Source organism: Drosophila persimilis, unplaced genomic scaffold (genome assembly GCF_003286085.1).
Source record: "Drosophila persimilis strain 14011-0111.01,24,50 unplaced genomic scaffold, DperRS2 tig00003933-arrow-pilon, whole genome shotgun sequence".
NCBI classification, from domain to species: domain Eukaryota; kingdom Metazoa; phylum Arthropoda; class Insecta; order Diptera; family Drosophilidae; genus Drosophila; species Drosophila persimilis.
In genome coordinates, this window is record NW_020825706.1 from 1033111 (window position 1) to 1055906 (window position 22796).

General features: G+C 42.1%; 1 protein-coding gene across 1 annotated transcript; it reads right to left on the reverse strand.

The window, feature by feature from the left end:
* Positions 1 to 21358: 21358 nt before the first annotated feature.
* Positions 21359 to 22473, reverse strand: LOC6594075. Its single transcript, XM_002019699.2, has 2 exons — positions 22428 to 22473; positions 21359 to 22361 (listed from the first exon to the last, which is right to left on the reverse strand). The coding sequence occupies exons 1-2, from the start codon at positions 22436 to 22438 to the stop codon at positions 21419 to 21421; spliced, it is 954 nt and encodes a 317-aa protein (XP_002019735.2). The 5' UTR covers positions 22439 to 22473; the 3' UTR covers positions 21359 to 21418.
* Positions 22474 to 22796: the final 323 nt, after the last annotated feature.

The window sequence follows — 22796 nt, forward strand, 5'->3', positions numbered from 1 at the left end:
AATTGAGGCAGGAAAAAAATGAAAAAAAAATGTTGAATTTTATATGTCAAAAATTGTTCTCTGCAGAAAAACATGCAAAAAGGAAAAAGGATTTTCCGAAGCGGACTTTTTTTTTTTTTTGGGTCACATAACTGTGCATGGCATAATAATGATGCGTGCCCCCGAATGGGGTGTGGCACCTGCCACCTGCGTCGTCCACATAATGTCCTTTCGGACGCCGCTCAAATAAAGTGGAAAGTCGATAAAACGACCGAGAGAGAGAGGGAGAGAGAGAGAGAGAGTGAAATCAAGGCGTGTGTATGTGTGCGTGGCACGGAAATCCGATTGGAAATGCATATCCCACTCAAAGGGAAAAGATTTGCGAGAGAAGAGAGAGAGACACTGAATGAATGAATGAATGATCTGGATGATTCACACTGAGAGAATAAGAGTACACTGAGAGAGAGAGACTCCCCCCACTCGCATCTCGTGATTTATTCAATCATCGACTGTCCCTGACCTTTTCCTGGGCTTGGGGTCAGATATAATGCCGCCCAAAGTCTTATTACATCCCACCCAATAATTTGAAAATGGCCCCAAAAGGCTGGCGACATCCGACTTAGCCGCAGACTCTGTCAAAGTATCTGTGTGTATTGGAATTTCTCTTTTGATTAGAAGCGCTTGAGCGACGTGCTCCCATCCCTTCGTTACTTTTTTTTTTTTTGTCCAATTTCCTGGGTGAAAAATTGTTTGTGGATAATTTCGGGTGCGGTTGTGCCCCGCCTTTTTTTCGCTGTGCGCTTCATTGAAGGCCCTCTCATTTGTAATTCGCTTTCAATGTCCTATTTATTTGCAATTTGAGGACTGGCTTTGATTTAAGGATTACCCTTGGAAATGCCCCAACAAATGAGAGAGAGAAAGAGTGGGGTTGAAAAAATCCCATAAATGTTAATTGCATTGTTCATCGTCGCTCTCTGATCTGTCGACCGACAGGCCTGGCCCCGACAAATACGAGTATGTGCTCCACACACACACACATACATGACAATAACTGGGGGACTGGATGGAGAGGTCATGGTGTGTCTGTAGTGTCTATCCCCCCATCCCAAAAGTTGAGGCCAAAGAATTTTTCGGCCAGGACATCAAATTCATTAGAAACTGAGTGCGAGTGCGAGTGCGAGTCCTGTGTCTGTTGCTTTCTGGCTTCTGCATGCAAAACGATGTTTTAATATGAAATTAGTTGAGTCCTTTGGTTTTTGGGTCTGCTACGGTGCGTACTCAGGACTCCAGGACTCTCTCTCTCTCTGTCTCGCTCTGGCAGAAGTAAAACAAATACAAATTGCTTGCCATGTACTTATTTGGTCAACAAATGACAGGACATTCGCAGCGGAAAGGAGAGAACGGTAAGGCACTGCACGGCACGGCACTGAGAACGTATGGCCAACATTAACACAACATTGCCAGGACGACGACTGTCGACTGTCGACTGTTGACTTACGCAACACAAGAACAACAGCTACAGGACCCACTGCCAAACGTAAAAGGATCAAAGGAAAGGGAAAACTGTAACTGTAACTAAAACTAAAGCTGGAAGATGGTAGATGGTAGATGGAGCCCCAGAGGAAGTCCTTTGGGGGGCCCATTGAAGATGGAAGCTGCGGGAGTGGGCGCCACAACAATTAAGACAAAGTGCAAATGTTTGTTTCATTGACTTTTTAAATGGAAATGGGACTTAAGCTGAGGTTTTTTTTGGTGGGGAGGGGCGCCTAACGAGGAGGCAGGGGCAGAAAATAGCAGAAATAGCAAATAGATTTATCAGGAATCCAAAGAAAGATGTGGAACTCTTCATTGGAAGCGAGAACTGCCTGCTAAGCCACACTGGGAGAGAAACACGGCAGCAAAATAGGGCATTACCTCTTTATCTTAAGTAATTTCAAACGAAAGTTGTGAACAAATATATATTTAGAGCTTGGGATTTCATTTTGAGTAAAATTCTTCTTGCTAAGCCACACTGGGAGAATGAACAGATTATTGTCTTCTGCAAAACAGACCATTACCTTTTTTTCTTAAGAAATTTCTTTGGTACACGATTTTCTGCACCAAAAAAAGATTGGTAGGTTTTCCAACAACTATTTTTGGTCACACTCCATTTAAAAATCTTTCATTTCATTGCCTTTTGGTACATTTTTTGGATAGAACTATTTTCGTGCCCACGATATTCTTTAGAAAAATGTTTCTTTAGCCAATTGGCGGCCCCTCCCTCCACATTCAGCAATGATTTGACATGCGGCAGGCAGGAAGGCAGTCAGGCAGTCTCTGGCCTGGTAACTTTTTCAACTGTCAATTAAAACCGAAACTAATTAAACTTTGCAACACTGGCTGGCTCAGACGAGAGAGAGAGAGAGAGAGACGCGTAATTAATCGACACATACAATATCCCAGGCACAGGCCGCAAAAACGCCCACGAAAAACGGCAAAAAGCGAACAGCAAAAGAGAGTGGGGGAGGGAGAGAGGTGTATGTAGGCAATGCTAATGCAACAAACGCTTAAAGTTTAATTAAACTTTTGGCCACAAACAAAACAAAAGAGTCATGCCGCGGCGCCAATGGAACGATGACGACAATTATTAATCAATTTGGTGATTTTTCGTTGAGCAACAACAACAGCAACAACAATGGGGAAAAAGGATTTAACCAAACAAAAAACTTCCGTGTGGCAAACAAAATTATATCCGCTTTTCCTTTTGTTTGCGAGTCGCAAAACCCGAAAACCCACAAAAAACGGAGGCAGAAGAAAGCACATTGTCATCATTCGGTGTGGGGCGGGGGGGGCAGGACAAGTAAATGACACAAAAAGGAAAGAATGGGTGCTAGGAAAGGTACACGACTAGAGGGTACTCATTAATTGTTTACTTTAAAGAATATTCAATAATACCTAATGGAGCGGCTGCTATTCTCTTCCGCTGCCCTACCGAGCCCTTGCATGTCCATTCACGTCTCCAAAGGCGAGAATTTGTTATTGCAATTCCTCTGCCGACGCTGCTGATCTGTCGCTACGCTCAATACAGACAAATGCCATACTTTATGGTGGCGGCGGCGGCTATTCCTCAGCCTTGCCAGGCGAAGGAGACGGTGACTTGCATTGGTTTCTGCTGCGGGCGGCTGATCTTTTGCATATAACTTCGGCTATTCGGCAGGCAGAATGCAAAGCAAAAAAAAGCACACATCTATTTTGTTGTTGTATTGCTCGGTCGCTTTCGTTGGCAGCGATGCTCGTAACGGCGATCATCGGAATCCCCGAAGAGTAACCGATTGCCAGTGTCAGAGCGCTTTAACATTATGCTAACAGAAAGCGTTTAGCAGAGCCGGTAACAGTCTGTTAATCTGCGATGCGCTGCCCAAGGGATTGTTAGGAACCGAAAAGTACTGAGTATTTAAAAGAGTATATTAGGCTATTGGGTTGGTAAGTGACATTCGCAAGTTTTTGGACAATAAATAAATATTTTTACTATAAATAATATACATGTAAAAACAACGTTTGCCGGATCACCTAGTATTTTTATATTATTTATATCAATTATAATATTTTATACTCCCCCAAACCTTAACACTGTAAGCCCCTTTCGACGCTTTGTTTACCCTGTTACAAGAACAAAAACGGGAAATCCCTAAAAACAATACGGCGTCACTTCCGGTCGAGTATTAGCGGGCAGGCAGCAAGCGGAGGTATCACTGCATTGTCATGGAAGTGTGCCAGAGAGCGAGGGAGAGAGAGAGAGAGAGAGGGAGCTTAGTGGGGCTATCATTGTTTTGTTGTTGTGTCACCCATTGTCTGGGCGTCATCATCATTAACTAGGGGGGTTGGGGCGGGTTGGTTCTGGGATTTGATCGATATACACCTTGGCCATAAGTCAGACCTCGAAGAATTTTAAATTTTTGGCTAAGCCTCCCCTCAACGGGGGACCAACGCCCCGCAGAAAATTAGATTAATGACCGAAGGGGGGGGCGGAGGCGCGATGCGAGGCGCAACACTCATTATGCGCCGCACGAGTTCGATTTGATGCTCATTTACTTGTTTGTCTGTGTCTCCCCATGATTTTTCTTCTAGCTGTTGGAGATTTTTCTTTCAGTTTCAGTCCCCCTCCCCCCACCCCATCTGTCTCTCTTTTGGCTCACCGCAATAATTGGAAAAGTTTTCATTTGAACGCCATCAACGACAGCGGCGGAGGCTCCACCACCAACAACAATGGGGCGTGTTACTACAACAACGCAAAATTGCGGTGGCTCCAACAACAACAACAACAACAGCCGAAGAAGCAGCAGCAGTAGCAAAAAGTCATCAAAAGGCTACTAAAGGTTGACGCAGGCAATGGCCAGTGTCCCTCCCTTGAACATCAACCCCATCATCGTCCAGGTCCAAGGAGCACATCCTCCACCTCATTCTCTGTCCGGCAACTTTTTGCGGGCATCGCACGCTCTCATAGATTTGGCACGCAACGGACCACGAAAACGAAACGAAAACACTTTACCCTCAGAGACCGAGGGGGATGGGGGGGGGAGGGCAGTCCCTGTCCAGGTCATGCTGAGGCAGCGGCAGATGCCTTTCCTGCTGTCCTGTCGGTGGCACTGCAGTTTGCCTACAATGATTCAAGTTTTCATTATCAGGTCCCCACTCTTCAACGGAGAAGTTTTTCGACGCTGCACCAGGAGCACCAGGAGCTGCAGCCGAAGCCGAGGCAAGGTCCAGGCAGCAGCCGTGGCACCAGTTAAATGTGAAAAGTTCCATTTCGTCTGGATTACGTCGTTTATCCTGGCAAACAGGCGGCAGTGGGGACACCCCACACCCACACTTTACACAGGATAATCATCCAGGCAGGCAGGCAGGCAGGCAGGACGGAAGGCAGGAAGGCAGGCAGGCAGTCGCTTTCGATCGCTCGCCAAATGCATTTTCGACGCGCTTCAAATGTGGCGCCACCGATGCCACACTCCACTTTCTCCACCAAGAAAACCAATGAAAATGTTTGTCTAGGCTACCGCCCACAATGGTCATGTGCGTGTGGGCGTGGCATTTGTTATAGCCAAATGCTAATGAAAAGTTGCTCGTTACCAGTTCTCTCCCGCTCTCTCTCTGTGGCTTTGGGGATTTCTGGGTTTAGCTGGGCAAAAAAGATGAAGTTTCCCATTTGAATTTTCCCCCGACTGTGTTGCACAGGGCTAATTTTTGGGGCAAACAAACGGAGAGAGAGAGGGAGAGGAAGAGCGAGAGCGAGAGCAGTGCTTTTGCTGATTAACAAGTTCTGGAAACCATCGCCGCCAATATGAAATCCCAGACAAAAGATAAAACAACTTTCCTTCACAGTTGGAAAGGTTTGGAATCTGATTACAAAAGCGATTCGTTTTGTAGTGGGTTTGTATGACGGATAGATGGAGGAATCCGGAGATAAAATGTTGTCCAAAGGCGTTGATCCTTCAGCAGGCATCTGATTCCCTCAATGATCGACCCCATGACAGGTCCTGCTTTGACTGCGATCGAGACAGGTGTTCCTTTGAGTAGCTCATAGCCCTAAACAAATAGCCCATACAGTATAACACCTTTTATAACAGTGTATAACATACAACACATGCAAAGTGTTGCTTGAGCGATAGCCGAACGCCAGAGCCGAAGACCCTGCGCCGTCGAACGCTTACGATCCAGATTCGTGCTTGAGACTTACTAAAAGCTCATTACCGAACGATTAACTTCGGCTTTTGAAGTGAACACACAACAAACACGAGTGGAATGCATGTGGAACCTACGATAAACGATCATTCACCAATTCAGGGATTTATTTCAGAATTTTCTTCCCTGAAAAGAGCTCTCTAAGCTCTTTCTCTCTCTTACGATTTACTTTCGTGTTTGTGACTCAACAAAGTCTCATTGCCGAGCGATTAACTTCGGCTTTCGAAGTGGAATACGTGTGGAATCCAGCTTGCATGTGGAACCTGCACGAAGCGGATCACTTACGATTCCTTTCGGAATTTCCCTCCACGAAAAGAGCTCCTCCCCAAGCCCTCTCCCTTTCCCTCTCTGTGTGTTCTTTTCTCTGGATCGCTTAGGATCCACATTCGTGCTTGAGAGGCCACTTTCGAGAGGCTTTCGAAGTGGAACACATGTGGAACCTACACTAAACGATTCATTTCGTGATTTTCTCCAACGAAAAGACCTTCAAACCCGTAAGATTAATCATCTCTAAGCCCTGTCTCTCTCTCTCCCTGCTTCCCTCTCTGTGTGTGTGTGTGGCCCGAAAAACCCCAAAGGGGGGAAAAGGGAAAATGGCAAATGTAGACCACACAATGCCTTGTTTTAATTCTCTTCCAACTCATTTGTTTCCATTCGCTGGCGTTCCGTTCTGTGCCGTTCCGTCTATTATCTTTCAACCATTCAACGTCTAGTGGCAGGAGCAAAATGTTGCACCAATAAGCCCGCTGGCTGGCTGGCTGGCTGGCTGCTCGACTCGGAGCTCTCTGGCTCTCCTGTAGATTTGCTTACAGCTGCAATGCCATGCAATTTAGTTGAATTACCAAGTGAAACAATGGCGTCTGTTAATTGGTTTCCTTTGTCCGCCTCGGCCCGCCTTGGTAATGGGGTTGTGGCCGCCCCGCCCCCGCCCCGCCCCGCCTCCACCCCACTCTGTGGGCCTTGGGCTCTGCTGTGGCTCTGTGCTGTTTGCTCCAATTGCTAGAAGAATTTAAAATTGTCTTTGGCCAAGGCAGCCCCAAAAATTTATTAAACAAACAAAACCCCAAAAGCCAAAGAGAGAAACCAGGAACCAAGGACAAGATGTAGGATCTCGGATCTCTAGAGCCTTCGAGCTACAGCTGCAGTCGGGAGAAGTGCTGCTGCCATGTAAAATTTGCATTTTTGCACTAACTAACCGAAAGGACTAACGGACCATCGTCCAAATGGGCGACAGCTGACAGCACTTTGGCCCCCTCCGCACTCCCCCCGCAGTGCTAATGAATGCCAAGAAGGCTCCTGCTCCTGCTCCGCCTGTGGTCCTGCGGGAGAGAGACTTATCCGGAATGTGGCACGTTGCTTATCTTTATGACGGGAGAGCGAGAGAGCCGGAGAGCGGGAGAGCGGGAGAGCGCATAACTAAATGGCCAATCAGTGGCACTGCAGCTGACAAATGATTGTCTTGACTGCGACTGTACCCTCTGGTAACCCCCTTCTAAGTTATATTCCTTCTAAGACATGGTGCCTGCCTCTTGTCGCATGATTTCTGTTGTTTTTTTAAGCTCAACGTTCAACAGAAATTAGTTCGTTGCTTCAATATCCTGTCGTTTCCTACCTCCAGCCTAAACATCGCCGGAATTTATTTAATTGTTCTCGAATTTTCGTCTCAGTGGCTTTTTTTAATTGGCTCTCGATCTGCTTCCCAGCTTTTTGGAGGGTTTTCTTTAACTAGTTTTAGCCAGTGATTCTGTAAGTATTTTTATCGTAAGGATAGTAATACAAAATAATTTCCTTTTATTAAAAAATAATAAATTATTTATATTTATTATTATAATTATTTATTATTATTATAATTTATTATGATTACTTTCTACTTTATTGTACTTATTATTATTATTATTTATTAAATTAAATTATTATATATTTGTAAAATTCAATGGCCAATTCAATTTAATTTTAAATTTTAACAATAAAAACTGCAAAAACAATGTATTGGTATTATTAACATTTTTTTGTATACCCTTCAATGTATAATTATTTTTCATCTATTAAAGGATAAGTTTAGAATATGTCCAGAAGGAGGGTCCATCATTCTGTTTGTTACATTTTTTAATTTTTACTATAGGCTTTAATTATTTATTATTATTTTTTTTTTTGCATATCTTGCTTATTTTGTTTTATTATTATTTGTCCCTGACAATCACAGTGGCTCCCATCATTTTTCTTATTGAGTAAAATATAATCTTTTTTTTTAAATTTTATATTTTGTTTTTTTTTTTTAATTTGCTTATTTTGCAATCATTTCCCGTTTTTTAATTTTATTTTTTCTATAATTTATTATTGTTTGATTGATTTTTTATTTTCAATTTATTTATTATAAATTTTTCCTCGAAAATACTTCATCATTTCCTCTTTTTTATTTTTTAATTTTATATTTTTTATCATTTATCATTCTTGACTTTACATTTGTATTTTATTATTCTTATTCTTATTATTATTATTATTATTATTATTATTTTTCCTTAAAAATTCTTCGATCATTTCTTGTTTATTTAATTATATAATTTAGTTTTTTTTATTTTAATTTTATATTTTCTATAATTATCATTATTAATTATTTTTTAATATAATTTATTATTCATTTGATTTTATATTTTAAATTTATTTATTATAATTTTGCCCTTGAAAATTCGTTAATCATTACCCGCTTTTTTAATTTTATAATTTAATTTTATCTTATTACAACTTTATATTTATAATACATTTTTTTTTTTTAATTTATTTTTTGTAATTTTTCTTCCAATGTTTCTCCATCATTTCACCCATTATATATTTATATTTCACTCAAAAACTCTGTTCAATCTTTTGCCACATTTCCCTATAGATAGCTTTTTGCATTTCTCCATATTCCAATTTCCATTCTTTGCTTAGAAAACTGCGATTTTAACTCATTTCTCTCGCGCATTTTCCCATTTCATCTTCCATTTTCCATGCCATATTTCCATGCAAAACATTTCCTTGTCTCTGCTCTCTCCTCCTCCCACTTCGGGGCGACCCACAAAACTCGACTCGTTTTTCCATCAGCAAATCCCACTATTCCGTCATATCAATATTGCAATTGATTTTAAACAGTTGTTAAATGCACACAACGCTCCACCGCCAGGAGAGGGGGAGAAGGGGGCTATGGGGGGAGGGGCAATGCCATTGTAAAACTTTGCCATTGAATGGTGGAAATATTTGCATACACTCGCATTACTTGTCGCCGCCTACAGCTGCTTCCCCCCGTCCTCCAGCGAAAACTTTTGGGGCTCCTTCCTTGCTTTTTTTTTTGCTTTTGCTTTTGGCTCTTCTGACTTTTTGGCGCTTGGCTATAAGTCAATAAGCGCGAGTGTTGAGCTGCAAATGCGGGCCGGCACAACTTTTTGGGCGGCAGAGCGTTTGAAAAATGAACTCCGAGAGAGTCCAAGGACCTGCCCGGTCGTCTGTCGGCATAATTTGTCTGCAAAGTTTAGTGCAGCGCATAAATCGCTTGGCATCGATGACAGGAGCCGAGAGCCGGCCTACTGTGATGTGCCTGGGCCACATACTAAATCAATTATGATTAAAGCTCATAACAGTTGCATGCAGCATCGCGTCCCACCGCCGTGCCACGCCGTACTTTGCGGCCAGCCGCAAACTTGTGCGGAAATCGCATTGAATATTTGGGGCGAGGGGCGAGAGGCGAGGGGTGTGGCCATGCGGCTACGCCCCTGCAATGACATCGATTGCCGTTTCACTAATGCATGCACCATGTCACTAATTTTGAATGCGGCACAAAGGAGCACCAGATCTCCCGTCCCCCACCCCCCGTCCCAGTTTATAATTGAGAGAATAATTAGATGAGTGTCAGGAGTTTTGGGTATACACTTCCCCCATCGATTGGGGCCATTATTATTGCCCAAAATTCGTAAGGGAAAGATAAAAGTCCATCTACCAAAATTAATGACAGCGTCAGCTTTCTTTAGAATCCAACTTCCTGCGTCTTCGGGTTTGGGGCTCTGTATTATTTAGCTTGCGTTTATTTCTCATTCAATATTTGTTTTGTGTGTTGAAAGACAAATCTCCCTGCCACCTACACTCTGCAGCGATGTGGCAGGGCGCTTACAATGTGGCAGTCAGGATATGTGGCAGCAGGAATGCGGCAGGGCAGGGGTGCGGGGGAGGACTGTCTTGCCTTGCGTTGCGTTGCGTTGTATATAAATGCCTACTTATAACGACATTTAATTTCAAAGCACGCACACGCACAGGAAGGGAGCCACAGGACGAGGGCGTACGAGTCGAATCGAGGCTGTTTGTGTCTGCAATATTGAATATTGAAGCGACTTCCACCCGACCCTCCCCCCGAATGGCAGGGGCGTAGACTAACGATTGTAGGTGGGGTTCAACTTAGGCAAACAATTAATATTTATTTCACTAAACTCCAATCAAGAGAGGGTCTCTTTTTTCGACATCGTGGCAGATTAACAGACTGTTACCGGCACTGCTAAACGCATTCTGTTAGCAAAATGTCAATGTGCTGACACTGGCACTCGGTTACTCTTCGTGGACTCCGTCGATCAGTTCGGCAGCGCGTCGCAGCAGCGCCGCCGCCACGAGCAGAACGCTGCCAGCGAAAGCGAGCCAGCAATACAACAACAAAATAGCTGTGTGCTTTTTTTTGCTGTACATTCTGCCTGCCGAATAGCCGAAGTTATCTGCCGACAGATCAGACGCCAGCAGCAGAAACCAATGCAAATTCCAACAACAATCTTTTCAAAGTCTTTTTTCACCGTCTCCTTCGGCTGGCAAGGCAGAGGAATAGCCGCTGCCGTCGCCATAAAGTATGGCATTTGTCTGTATTTAGCGCAGCGACAGATCAGCTGCTTTGGCGTGGGAATTTCTCGCCTTTTGCGACGTGCACGAACATGCAAGGGCCTGACAGGCGGAGACGTAGAAAGTACGATAATTTCCTTGATATTTTCTTCCGAGTTTCGTTGGATTCTCATCAGTAAGCATAACCCCAACTAGTCTTTCATTTCAGCTTAAATCCTCAAACGCAACGTTTACGCGATAGGTAGCGGTGGTGCACACAAATCGCCCATCCAGGCACGCACCGTAGAACCGCAGCAAACAAAACAAGGCCTCATCTGGAGGAGCGGAGCACATTGGACTGGGCTGAATGAATGCGAAATCATTGTAGGAGTCAACCTCCAACCTCCTGTTGGGCTACGCCCCTGGCTCGCATACCAAAACATACCCGTCCTCGCACACACACACACACACACGCACACAGTCATGCATATTCTCTGCCGAAACATCGAGCCATTTGCACCTACACGATCCTGCTTATTTAGTGGCTGTCCATGGGGGGAGGCAGGGCAGGGCAGGGCAGGACCGGGCTGGGGCCCTCGCTTTTGTTTGCTCATCGCTGGCCGCCACCACAGACAGTCAATTTATTTGCAACACATGCAACAGCAGCGCCCCCGAACAACGGAATAAGCAGAAAGCCAGCAGCCACCGGCCACCAGCCACCAGCCCACCGCCCCCGCCACATCAGCATCCGAAAATGGCGTCTTTGCACCTTCTAATCCCATGGCCAGGACCAGGCGGCTGCTGGCTGGTTTACGTTTTTGTATGCCGCGCCCTTCTCCTAAACTTCGATCCACACTCCCTTCTCCACTCTCTCTCTCTCTCTCTTTGGTGGCGCCCCTGGGTTTTGGGGGCATGAGGCATAAATCTCGCACGCACAACATAATTATCCAGTCAACAAACGCTGAATGGACCGTGCGACTGAATGAATGGACCTACGGCTCGTCCTGCCCCCTGCCCCCCGCCTCCTGGCTTCTGGCTCCTGAAACTGGAGTAAGTTAGTGGCGCCCTGTGGCTGCTGTGGCTATTGCCTGCCTACTACTTAGTGGCAAGTATCTGCTGTTAATGCCCCATCTAAGCCCCAAGCGGCAGTGGCTACTGGCGGCAGCCAATGAAGGCTTAAAGTTGGCCCCCAAAAACGTCTCCTTTTGTCTTTTCTGTGGAAAAACACCAGCCTTTTTGACATTGCCCCAGGCGGAGTCTCCCCAAAATGTATAATTAACATGGAAAAAAATTAAAGCTGCAAAAAATACAAATAAAAAGAAGAGGAGGTGCAGAGTTTTTTGTTGTTTTTTTTTGGGGGGGAGGCTGCGGGTTTCATGCGAATTGTTGGCTGAGAGTTTTTAATTTTTTTTATTTTCATTTTAATTATTATTATTATTATTATGTGGTTGTTTTTCTGTATGTGTGGGGAAAGAGAGTGGGTGAGGGGGAGGAAGGGGTGGGCACTACTTAAAGTTATTAGAGCAGAAAATCACATAAACGCAAATGAAGTAAGTTTCATGCTGGCGCAAATGCTTAAAAGCGTGCAAAAAGCATACCAAAAAAAACAACAACAACAACAACAACAAAAACAACTGTGTAAAGTACAGTGGCAACAAAAACAACAACTAGTGGAACTATGGAGCTGTGCAACGTTAACAAATGTTAACAACAATAAAGGAACAGCCAGAGAACAAAAAATAGAGAGTGGGAATCTTTCGGCTCTGAGAGAGGGGGAGACGAAGTGGCAGATACCCTGCTTTTCGGAGGGGGAATATTTTTCAGGGAAAGAAATATACGAAAATGTAAATAATATAGATATAAATTAATATTAAAAAACAAAAAAATTATAATAAATAAATACAAAGATACAAAAACTAATTCATAAAAAAATATACATAATTAAAAATAATACAAAATAAATATAAGAAATAATATGTGTGATAATATAATAAAAAAAATATTAATAATAAATATAATAAAACATAATAACAAATAATATAATAAACTAAATAATACAACAAATAAAAAAATAGCAAATAAATAAATATGTATAAGACATAATAAATATAAGAAAAACAAAATTTTTTAAAAATAATAAAATGTATGAAATAATAAAAAAAAAAAAAATATATAAGAAAGAAAAAAAAAAAAGAAATAATTGAAACAACCTAAAAAAAAATAAAAAAATTTTTTTTTAAGAAATTAAATTCACGATTGCTTGAATATTTTTTCCAAAAAAAAACAGATTTTTATGGTTATAAAATATATGTTTTTCAAGCTTTAATCTATTTTAAATATGAATTTAAAATTTGTATTCCTATTTTCGTAAATAATAAAGGGTTTCGATATGAATTCTGAATTTTCGATAGTTTCTGATATTTATTTGAGTTTTCTTTAAAAAGTAGTAAGATCTTTGTATTTCGAAGGGCTGTTCTTCAACATAATAATGGTTTTTGTATTATAAAGGATTCTGATGGAGATCGCATTTATTTTGGTTGCATTTAAAATGTTGTAAAGCCATAATATCCATAATTTCAAAGAACTATTAGTGAACTATAGTGATTTTCCTTTGGAGAGTGATCTGATAGTTGACTATCCGTTAAGGATAAGGATTAAGTTGACTAAAAGTACAGGATAAGAGAGAGAGATCCCACCCATAACGACTCAACGGTTAATTCTGCCTTCCTTCATTCCTCGACAACCATGTTCTGGTAACTTCAAGGACCCTGCTGGCAAAAAGAAGGGTATCAAAACGTAACTAAGGATTCTGCGAGAAAGAGAAACAATAGTAAAAGCGCGCAAGGTGCAGGCGAGAGAGAAGGAGAGAGAGGGAGCGGGAGAGTTTTTGCCGTTTGCCAAAGCAAATATGCAAATTGTTGATTACAAACTTTTGTTGCAACCACCCCCACCCCCACAGCCACCCCATCCTGCGCCCTTGCTCTGTGAGCAACCCACTCGTGTAGTTATATAAATATTTAAGTATCCTTCGCATTGTTGCTGCCATTCGACTGCCAGGACACACAGCAGCAACAGCAGCAGCAGGCGGCAGCATCATTGAGGAGTATTCTCTAAATTAGACTTTTTGAGTATTTTGCATATTTAATTGAAATTGCATTTCTTAAATAACTCCTGCCACTGTCATGTGTGTGCGGCGTGCCATTTATTTGTGTGCATTTAACTACCCCCACCCCCCGCCTCCCCCTTGTGCTATCTCTCTTTTTCTGTCTATTTGTTTTGGTTTTAGTACAAGAGTTTATTCAAGTGCATGTCTTAGCCAATTCTTTGTTTTGTTACAACACAAGGAAGACGGCACGAGGAGTTGTGCCAGCCAAAACTCATTTGCAATTTGTTTAATCAACACTCGGAGCACACAAGCAGCTGTGCTGCTCTCCGCATAGACACACATTCCACATACGCCACGTGTGCCCCCGCCCCACGCCCCACAACGCCCACTCCCCCCACTGGGGAAAGGAAAGTCAAATAAACATGCTAATTAAAAGGAAACCCTCCCCCGCCCCCTACCCCTAGTAGAAGAGCATTTCCCTGACCCAATTTAAAAAAGGGATACAACAAAAAGTCAATAAGGAAAACGTAGGAAATGCCGGAAATACCCCACAGTACAGATCCAGAGGTGGATTTTTGTACGAAAATTAAATAAAACCTTGAGGGGAAAACACTTTAAACAGCTTTCAACAGATATAATTTCAGATATAGATCTTTTAAAAACGATTAAAAAAATAAAAGGTTTCTAAAAACAAATTTATATTTTTAATAAGAAAATCTTCTAAATTATAAAATAAATTAGCTTACAAAATAAAACCCATTATATTTTTACCAAGATTGGAAATTGCACAGAGAGAGTCTTTTTACATGTTTTTTAAAATAAATATGAAAATATGTGATCGAAATATATTTAATATTTAAAATAATTATATTTCGTATTATAATTAAATATATTTCTTATAAAATGTAATACTACATTTATTTAAATTATTTTTTTTTATATTAGATTTTAGTATTTATATGTAAATGTTTGATCAAAATATCTTTAATATTGAAATTAAATATACTTCATATTAAAAAAATATTTTTTTAAATAATTTAATATTACATTTATTTTGTTTATTTATTTGATCACTTTTTGATATTTATACGAAAATATTTGATTGAAATATATTTTCAAAATATTTAAAATATATTCATATTTTAATTATATATTTTTTTAGAAATTCAGTATATATTTTATTTAATTGAAAGTTTTTTAAATTAAAATTAAATATGGGCCTACCAGAAAAAGGACTTTTTTTATATGTAATTTTTAAATCCAAGTGAATACCATTTAATCCAAATTTTTGGTTTTGAAATAAAGAAGATTTAAATTTAAATGGAGTTCACTTTGATTACATTTTTTTTATTATATATTTTATTTTGTATTATTATATATTATATTTTATTATTTACTATTTCTCTTTTACTACCCCATTTTTCTCTCTCCTAAAAATTGCTTGAAATTTTAGCTTTTCATAGAGCTAAAATTTTCTAGTATTTTTTACAGCCAACGAATCGTTATCCTGTCTACATTTTTTAGCCACAAGGAAGCCAATGATGCACAGATTTACTTTCCACAGTTAAAGCTCTTGGGGAAAACTCTAATCAAAGCCAGAAATTCTAAGGAAAATGCAGTTGAAGCTTTCATTTTCATTCCCCCCATTTTTCCTCTACGTTCATTCCCCTTTTCGTGGCATTTTGCTATCCATTTGATGTCTATCTAGATGCGGGGCTAATGAATGTCATTAATTTGCTGAGGTAAATGGTAAATGCAGTGTGGCCCCCTCCCTAGTGTCCCCCCAGTGACTTTGGGGGGGAGGATTTTTATGCCGATTGAAATCGGATTAATAAATGAGCGTTGGGCAGAAAAATTCAATTAGACAGAAGGAAAAGCTGTAGCAGCAGCAGCAGCAAAAGAGAATCGGAAAAGACAGGCCATCCTGTGGCTTAACTACCTGCAATTTTTCTGCCTTTAATACAATTATTTTTGGTAGGGACCCTGGCTTTTAATGGGCAACGGAAGTCGTGGCGGCAGGCGGCAGGCGGCATGCGGCAGGCTGCAGTCTGTGACGGGTATAATTTTTTTCAGGCCTGACATTCGGCGGTTTGCAGCCGCAACCTCGGCTGTGCCACTGATTTATGTCTGCAGCAGCATTGAGGAGGCAATGACAAAGCGACACAGAAATCAATGCAAGAAATGAAAGTAAAAGCCTCCTCGCCCTCCCCCCACCAAATGATATATGTTCACTATTTGGATAATACTCCGCCCTTTAACAGTCCCCTGCTGTCTGCCTGCTTCAAAACTTATCGTTTATTCTGGCTTTTAATTAAAATTTAAAAAACCAATTACAAGTGCGACAAGATTTAATAACAACAGCAGAAAAAAATGGGGTTAAAATTACATAAATTTTGCAGAAAATATGATGAAGCGGAAGAAGCGAAAGATGAGAAATGGAAGAGATGGAGAGATGACAGCGACAAGGACAAGCAGGAGACACTCACACACGCACACACACACACACACCGACCCTGGACTTGCGTCCAGCAGTAGAAGGACCTGCGACCGTATGAAGTATAAAATTTTTGCGGTTACGCATACAAACATGCTCCACCCACCCCACACCCCCCACCCCCCCGCATTGGCACATCAATGTCAGCATGAGGGAAAACCTCAGGAAATGGTGGCTGCTGCAACCATGTCAGACGTTGGCACCACACACACACAGACACACAGAGAGAGAGAGAACAGTTTGAGCTTTTCGTTTTGGCGTTTTCCTGCATTCAGTCGACTGATTTAAAATGTTACCGTGTTATTTATACACGTGGGGGGGGGGGGGGGGCGCCCAGGAGGGGGTGCTATATAAACAGCAGGACGAGCAGCAGAAGGAAGAGCAGGAGGAGGAGCAGCAGGACGTTCCAGGAGGAGCATCAGAAGGAAGAGCAGCAGCAGGAGGAGCATCAGGAGCATCACTAGGACGAGCAAAAGCAGCAGGAAGCACCAGCAGGACCCTCTCTCTCGCGTACATTCGATTTTTTTTTTCTCGCACATTTTTCATCGTTTACTCTGCATGTTTGCCTCTGTGTGTGTGTGTGTGTGTGTGTGGGTGTGTGTGTCATGTCATGTGTGTAGCTGCAGGACGACAGCATCCTGCAAGTGACTGACTGCGACTCCAGGAGCAAAAGCAATAGCCATAGAAACAGCAGCAGAAATAGGAGTAGGTGTGGGAGTAGAAGCAGTGGGGGGGGACCCCAAGGAACAACCTTGACTGCTGTCAAAAGAGAGATTTTTTCAAATTAACTTTTCATATATTTATGTACGTTTAAATTTCGAAGCTCCCGCTCCAACAGTTTGGGGGTTCGGTGTGTCATAAATGTTTAGGAATACCCCAACGAATCCCTTCATAAAACTGAAATTTGCTTCAACATTTTCGTTCTTCGTGGTCCCCATAAATATTTGATAAACTAGGTGGGGTTTTCCGCTCCTGTATTGAATTACAAACAAACAAAAAAAAAACGCACAATTTTCAGGGTAAATTAAACATCTATCTTTAATACTTAACACAGAAAATTGTAATTAACATTCGGAGGCATCAAATTACGCAACGGCACATCGAAACTTTTTGCCTAGTTATCGGCACTCACCTTTCGCGGCCGGGGCCTGTAATTAAGAACGAAAATACGAGTAAGTACACAGCACACAAAACAAAAGAATAATCACAGTTCAGTTTATTTCAATTATGTTTATTTATAAACCAGTTACCAGAAAGAGGCGTGTAGTCCCAGGTGAAATGTGAAATGCCCTGCAAAAAGACAGAAACGCAGCAGCGATTCTCGATCTATGCCGCTGCCAAGCCCTTGCATGTCCATTCACATCTCCAAAGGCGAGAATTTGTTATTGCAATTCCTCTGCCGACGCTGCTGATCTGTCGCCGCACTTAATACAGACAAATGTCATACTTTATGGGGCCACATACAAATAAACACAATACTTTATGGCGGCGGCGGCTATTCCTCTGCCTTGCCAGACGAAGGCCACGGGGAAAAGAAACTAGGAAAAATTGTTGCTGCAATTTGCATTGGTTTCTGCTGCTGGCGGGTGATCTGTCGGCAGATAACTTCGGCTATTCGGCAGGCAGAATGTAAAGCAAAAAAAGCACACAGCTATTTTGTTGTTGTATTGCTGGCCCGCTTTCGCTGGCAGCGATGCTCGTATCGGCGTCGTTCGGTCTGCGACGCGCTGCCCAAGTAGATCGGTAGGAGCCGAAGAGAGTCCCCGAGGACAAGGTGCTCCGAGTCCATCCGGAAAACGTTTGCTATCCCTTTCTAGCGCTTGTGTCTCTGAGAGCGAGTTGAAAAAGTGAATCGGGCGACGACATCTATCAGTGAATTCGCTTTGAACGATGGCATATTCGTGTGGTGTTTCTACAATCAAAATTACAAATAAACTCCAGTCTTTACTGCCTCTTCCTCTTCATAGCTCAGAGACCCGTTTCAAGGGCATTCAATTGTCATTGCTAGGGCCACACCTCATTTAGTACAAATGCAAAATGATGGCAAATATTTTCAAATTAAAAAAGAAAACAGAAAAAAGGGAATAAAAATGTTAAAAAAAGAAAACAAAAAAAAAGAAGATGAATAAGGTTTAATATAAAGAGAGAATATGAGAGAGAGAGGTAGACAAAAGGCTCTCATCACAGCTCATTGGACACTCGACTAAGGTCTGAGGACGAATGAAATCCATTAACTTTATTAAGGGGCTTTAATTAGTTAAATTCTCCCACTCTCTCGCTCTGCCTACTTTTTCATTAATTACCGAAGCGACCTGGGCCTCCAGGACTTACTTAAAGACGCCTTTTACCTCTTGATCGCCGCCGCCTGGGGCCAAAAAACAGCGACAAACAATGAGGTGGGGGGTGGGGGGACACTCGCAGCCTCCCAAGTTTTTGACGTTAATCTTTGATTGGGCGAGTGGGCAGGGGATGGTGTCATTTGTGCTGACACTTCATTATGCGATATTTAATATGAATATACTCGTGAATACACTCGTGAATGGTTTGAATGGGCGGGGGATGGCGGCTTTCGTTCGATAAAATCTCATTTTGGACCCTCGAAAAACGTTTGATCTTAATTAGTGTACTTGAATGTCTCCACCGGTCTCCATGCTCTCCACTTGGCTCCATCTCCTTCTTTACTCCCTCTCCCTCTCCATCCCGAAGTTCCTTCGAGTGTCGTGGGCTTTGCATCAGCAAAAATGACAAAATGTCGCAAATCACTCGAGAAAATGGTTGGCGGGGAGGGGTGGGTCCTTGATTGGCAGCATTTTCCATCAGATTTTCCGTTTCCCGTATTCCCCGGTTCCCTGGTTCGCTGGTTCCTTTTGTTTTAAGCGGATTTCATTCGCATATTAATTGAAGTTTACACAGCAGCAAAACGTAGCCGTCGCCGACCAACGCACACTAATTAAACCCACCCCCCAGCCCTCCCATCAGCCACCCCCTCCCCCACTATAGAAAATTCCTAACAGTGGAAAATGGGAGATTCTGTGGTGGGAAGGGGGAATCATTGGGTCGTCGCGGCCGCGTCAAAACGTCACGACTCTCACCCCACCCCCCGCCAAAAAAAAACTTTTAGTGTGGGGTAAATATTTTTCAATTAAAATCGCTGCCAGTCGGCTATTTGCTTCGGCACTTAAGCGACATGCATAAAAATTTAGTGGCCGTCTCGTCGAATAGTGGAGGAAAGACCCACCTTCCCATATCCCACATCACAGGAGCCTCTTGAGGAGGGGAGAGGGGGGGCCGCAGAATGAAAGGTAATTTGAGATCTGAATAAATATTTAATTAAAATATAGTAACGAAAGCGCTTTCTCTGTCACAAAGTTAATTACACAAAAAGCTAATGATTAGGAAGATATTTGTTCAAAAATAAACGGAAATCTAATGGAATTTTAATCGAAATTCGAAAGAAACAATAGATTTCAACGTTTCATCGGGGGATAACCTGAAAATCAATCGTTTTTGTGGTACTTAGAGAAAAATGCTATAGTGCAATTTATTTATATAAATATTTAATTAATTTTAAATGTTTAAAAAGTTTAATTTAATTTAACTAAAATTAAATATTTAATTTTTAGATATAAAAATATAGCAATTAAATAGAGTTCACTTTTATTTAAACATTAAATGTATTAAAAAGTTTTTTTAATATGACTCATATTTAATTGAAATATTTAAATATTATTATTAAAAAAAGTAATTTTTGAATTAAATATATAAAATAATATTATTTACTGGAAATATTTTGTTATATATGAAATATATATTTTTAGTACATTAATTGTAACTCTTTTTTTTTATATATTTATTGAATGAATTTTTTAATTTATATATATTATATTATTTATTTATATTATTTTATTTATTTTAAATTTTATAATCAAAATGACGTACAAAAATAAAAAATATATAATGAGTACAAATTTATTTCAACGTCTATTAAACATAGATTAAATAAACGCATATTATTTATATTTATTTGAAATTAAATTAAATTAATTGCATTTTTAGGCCAAATATTTTTTGAGCACACGAAAATATATAATTTTAATCGTAAATATGTATATTTTGAATATTAAAAATAATTAATCAAAATATAAAATTCCACCCACAATTCTTTCAATCAATTTTTAAAACCTTTAAGCAGTAAAAAACCCTTTAAAAAAACACTTTCAATAACTACTTTCACACTTGAGTGCAGTTTCCCCTCCAAGGGAATATCAAGCATACGCAGTGTTATCATCAGCTGTTTTTGGGGCCATATGGCAGGGGGGCACAGACACACCTAATTACCCCCCAAAAAGCAGCAGAGAACAGACAAAAGTGTTGTATATCTTCCACAAATCGGTGGACAGCCCCTGCCCTGCCCTGCCCTGCCCTGCCCCTGCCCCGCCCTGCCTCAATGCAGTGCTTAACTTTTCGACTGCAAAGCAAAGCGATGGGAAATGGGAAATGGAAACCTCAGGACCTCAGGACCACAAGCAAAGTGTCGATAATTACCTGTAAAAGTTGGAGCTGCACAAAAAACCATTAGCAGCATAATGAGGCCTGTCTGGCATAGATTTACCCCCCAAAAACATTTCTATCCGCAGAAGGATAGAAATCCCTTCGCTCTAGAAAACAGAAACAGAGAAAAATTAACAAAACTTTCGCCCATTTTGAACTTGAGGGGCAAGAGAGTGCAAGTGGGTGGCACAAGCACAAGCAGGGGGCAGGCGGGGCAGAGGGGCAACAATAATGGCAACAGCCACACTTGACTGGCGTTGAGTGGTTCATAATTAAAGGGGAAAACCCCAAAAAAGCCTTGAACTCATTTGGAAAACACTATGGGGCTCCTGTGTGGCCCGTGTGGCTGTTGCATTGCGTGCAGCTGGCCACAAAAGTTGGCCAAGTTGCAGCCAAAGCCGCAAGCACAATTGTTGCCACACGCACACACACACCGACACACACACACCGACACACACACACCGACGACAAGTGGAGTGGAAAAATGCCTATGGGCGTGCCCGCACAAGCATCGTACTAGATTCTTATTCATATTTTTCCTTCGAGCCACAGAAAACTTTTCCATGGCCTTTAATTACCATCTTTCGAGCTGAAAGCCAAGTTTATGCCTCGAATAATTTCTTAATACAGAAATGGACGGAACTTTTGGCCGGAAAATGGAGTGCAAATTGCTTCAAAATAAATATAGAAAATATTTTAAATCCATTTATTAACATTTCTGGGGCGGGGCTTTTTTTGGAAACCTACTTTGGTGGTTCCTTGGCCTTGCCGTCGGCTTCCTTGGCCTGGGCTTTCTTCTGCTCCTTGGCCAGAGCTTTCTCCTGGGCTTTCTTTTCGGCCTCCATCTTGGCCTTGGCCTTTGCCTCCTCCTTTGCCTTCTTCTTCTCCTCGGCCTTCTTCTGTTTGTAGTGCTTCTCGTCCGTCATGTCCACAACATCCTTTTTGACCTCTTCCCCAACGTTCAGCATGGTCATGCCTCCAGCCAGGACAAAGGTCAACACAACGGCCAAATAGCCAGTGGCATAGATCTGTGGCTTGGTGAGGAACACATCCAAATGCCAGATCAAATGGCGAGTGCCGGCCACCACGTGATAGACGAACGGAAAGATCATCACGAACTTCATGCCACTCACGACATTGCGACGCACATCGCATTCGTTCACCTTCTCCGCCCACTCGGCGAGGGTGCGTTTCGAGAAGAGGCCCGTGAGGCCGAGTCCCCACACGAACAGCGTCAGGGCGAAGCCTGACATCCGCAGCAGGATGGAGAGCACCGACGTCAGCTGTTTCTTGTAGATCGTCAGAGCCGGCGACATAACGCGCCCCAGTCGCATGTTGCGATCGTCGTAGCTGAGTTCGGGCACAATCCTGGCCTTGATTATCTTCAAAATAACTGCCGGCGGCGTCATCTCAACGACTGCTGCTCCGCCTCCGTCTGGAGCTGGCTGCATCCCACCGACTCCGCCTGCAGGAGCTGGCTCCTTGCCACCGCCTCCTCCTGCAGCAGCTGGCGCCTTGCCACCGCCTCCTCCTGCAGCAGCAACTGGCGGCTTTCCACCATCCTTGGCGCCCAGGTAACGAAATGTATAGAACATCGGCATCTGGCGAGTCTTCATCAATGGCTTTTGGCCCAGAATGTGATGCACGTGAAGCGTAAACCGAGGCATCGCTCGTTTCACGCAGCGACTGAAAGAAAGCGGCAGCGTTTTAGAGGGTATCTTAGAAGTTTAGTTTCCCCTGACGATTACTTACGCTGCATACATTTTCAAAAGAAAATTTGTGAACTCGACTGATAAATGTGTTTCTAATGAAATTTCAGTTTAGACTGCCTTACGAATATGGTTTGATAGAGCAAGCGGAACCTACTAAGTTCTATGAACTTTGATCCTAATAGCTAATACACTCTCAGTGACACTCGGTACACGGGTTCCTACGATCCTTGTGGGCAGCGCGTCCAGATTAAAAGACTGTTACCGGCACTGCTAAACGCTTTCTGTTAGCATAATGTTAATGCGCTCTGACGCTGACACTCGGTTACTCTTCGTGGATTCCGACGATCACTTCGGCAGCGCGTCGCAGCAGCGTCGCCGCCACGAGCAGAATGCAGACCGAACGACGCCG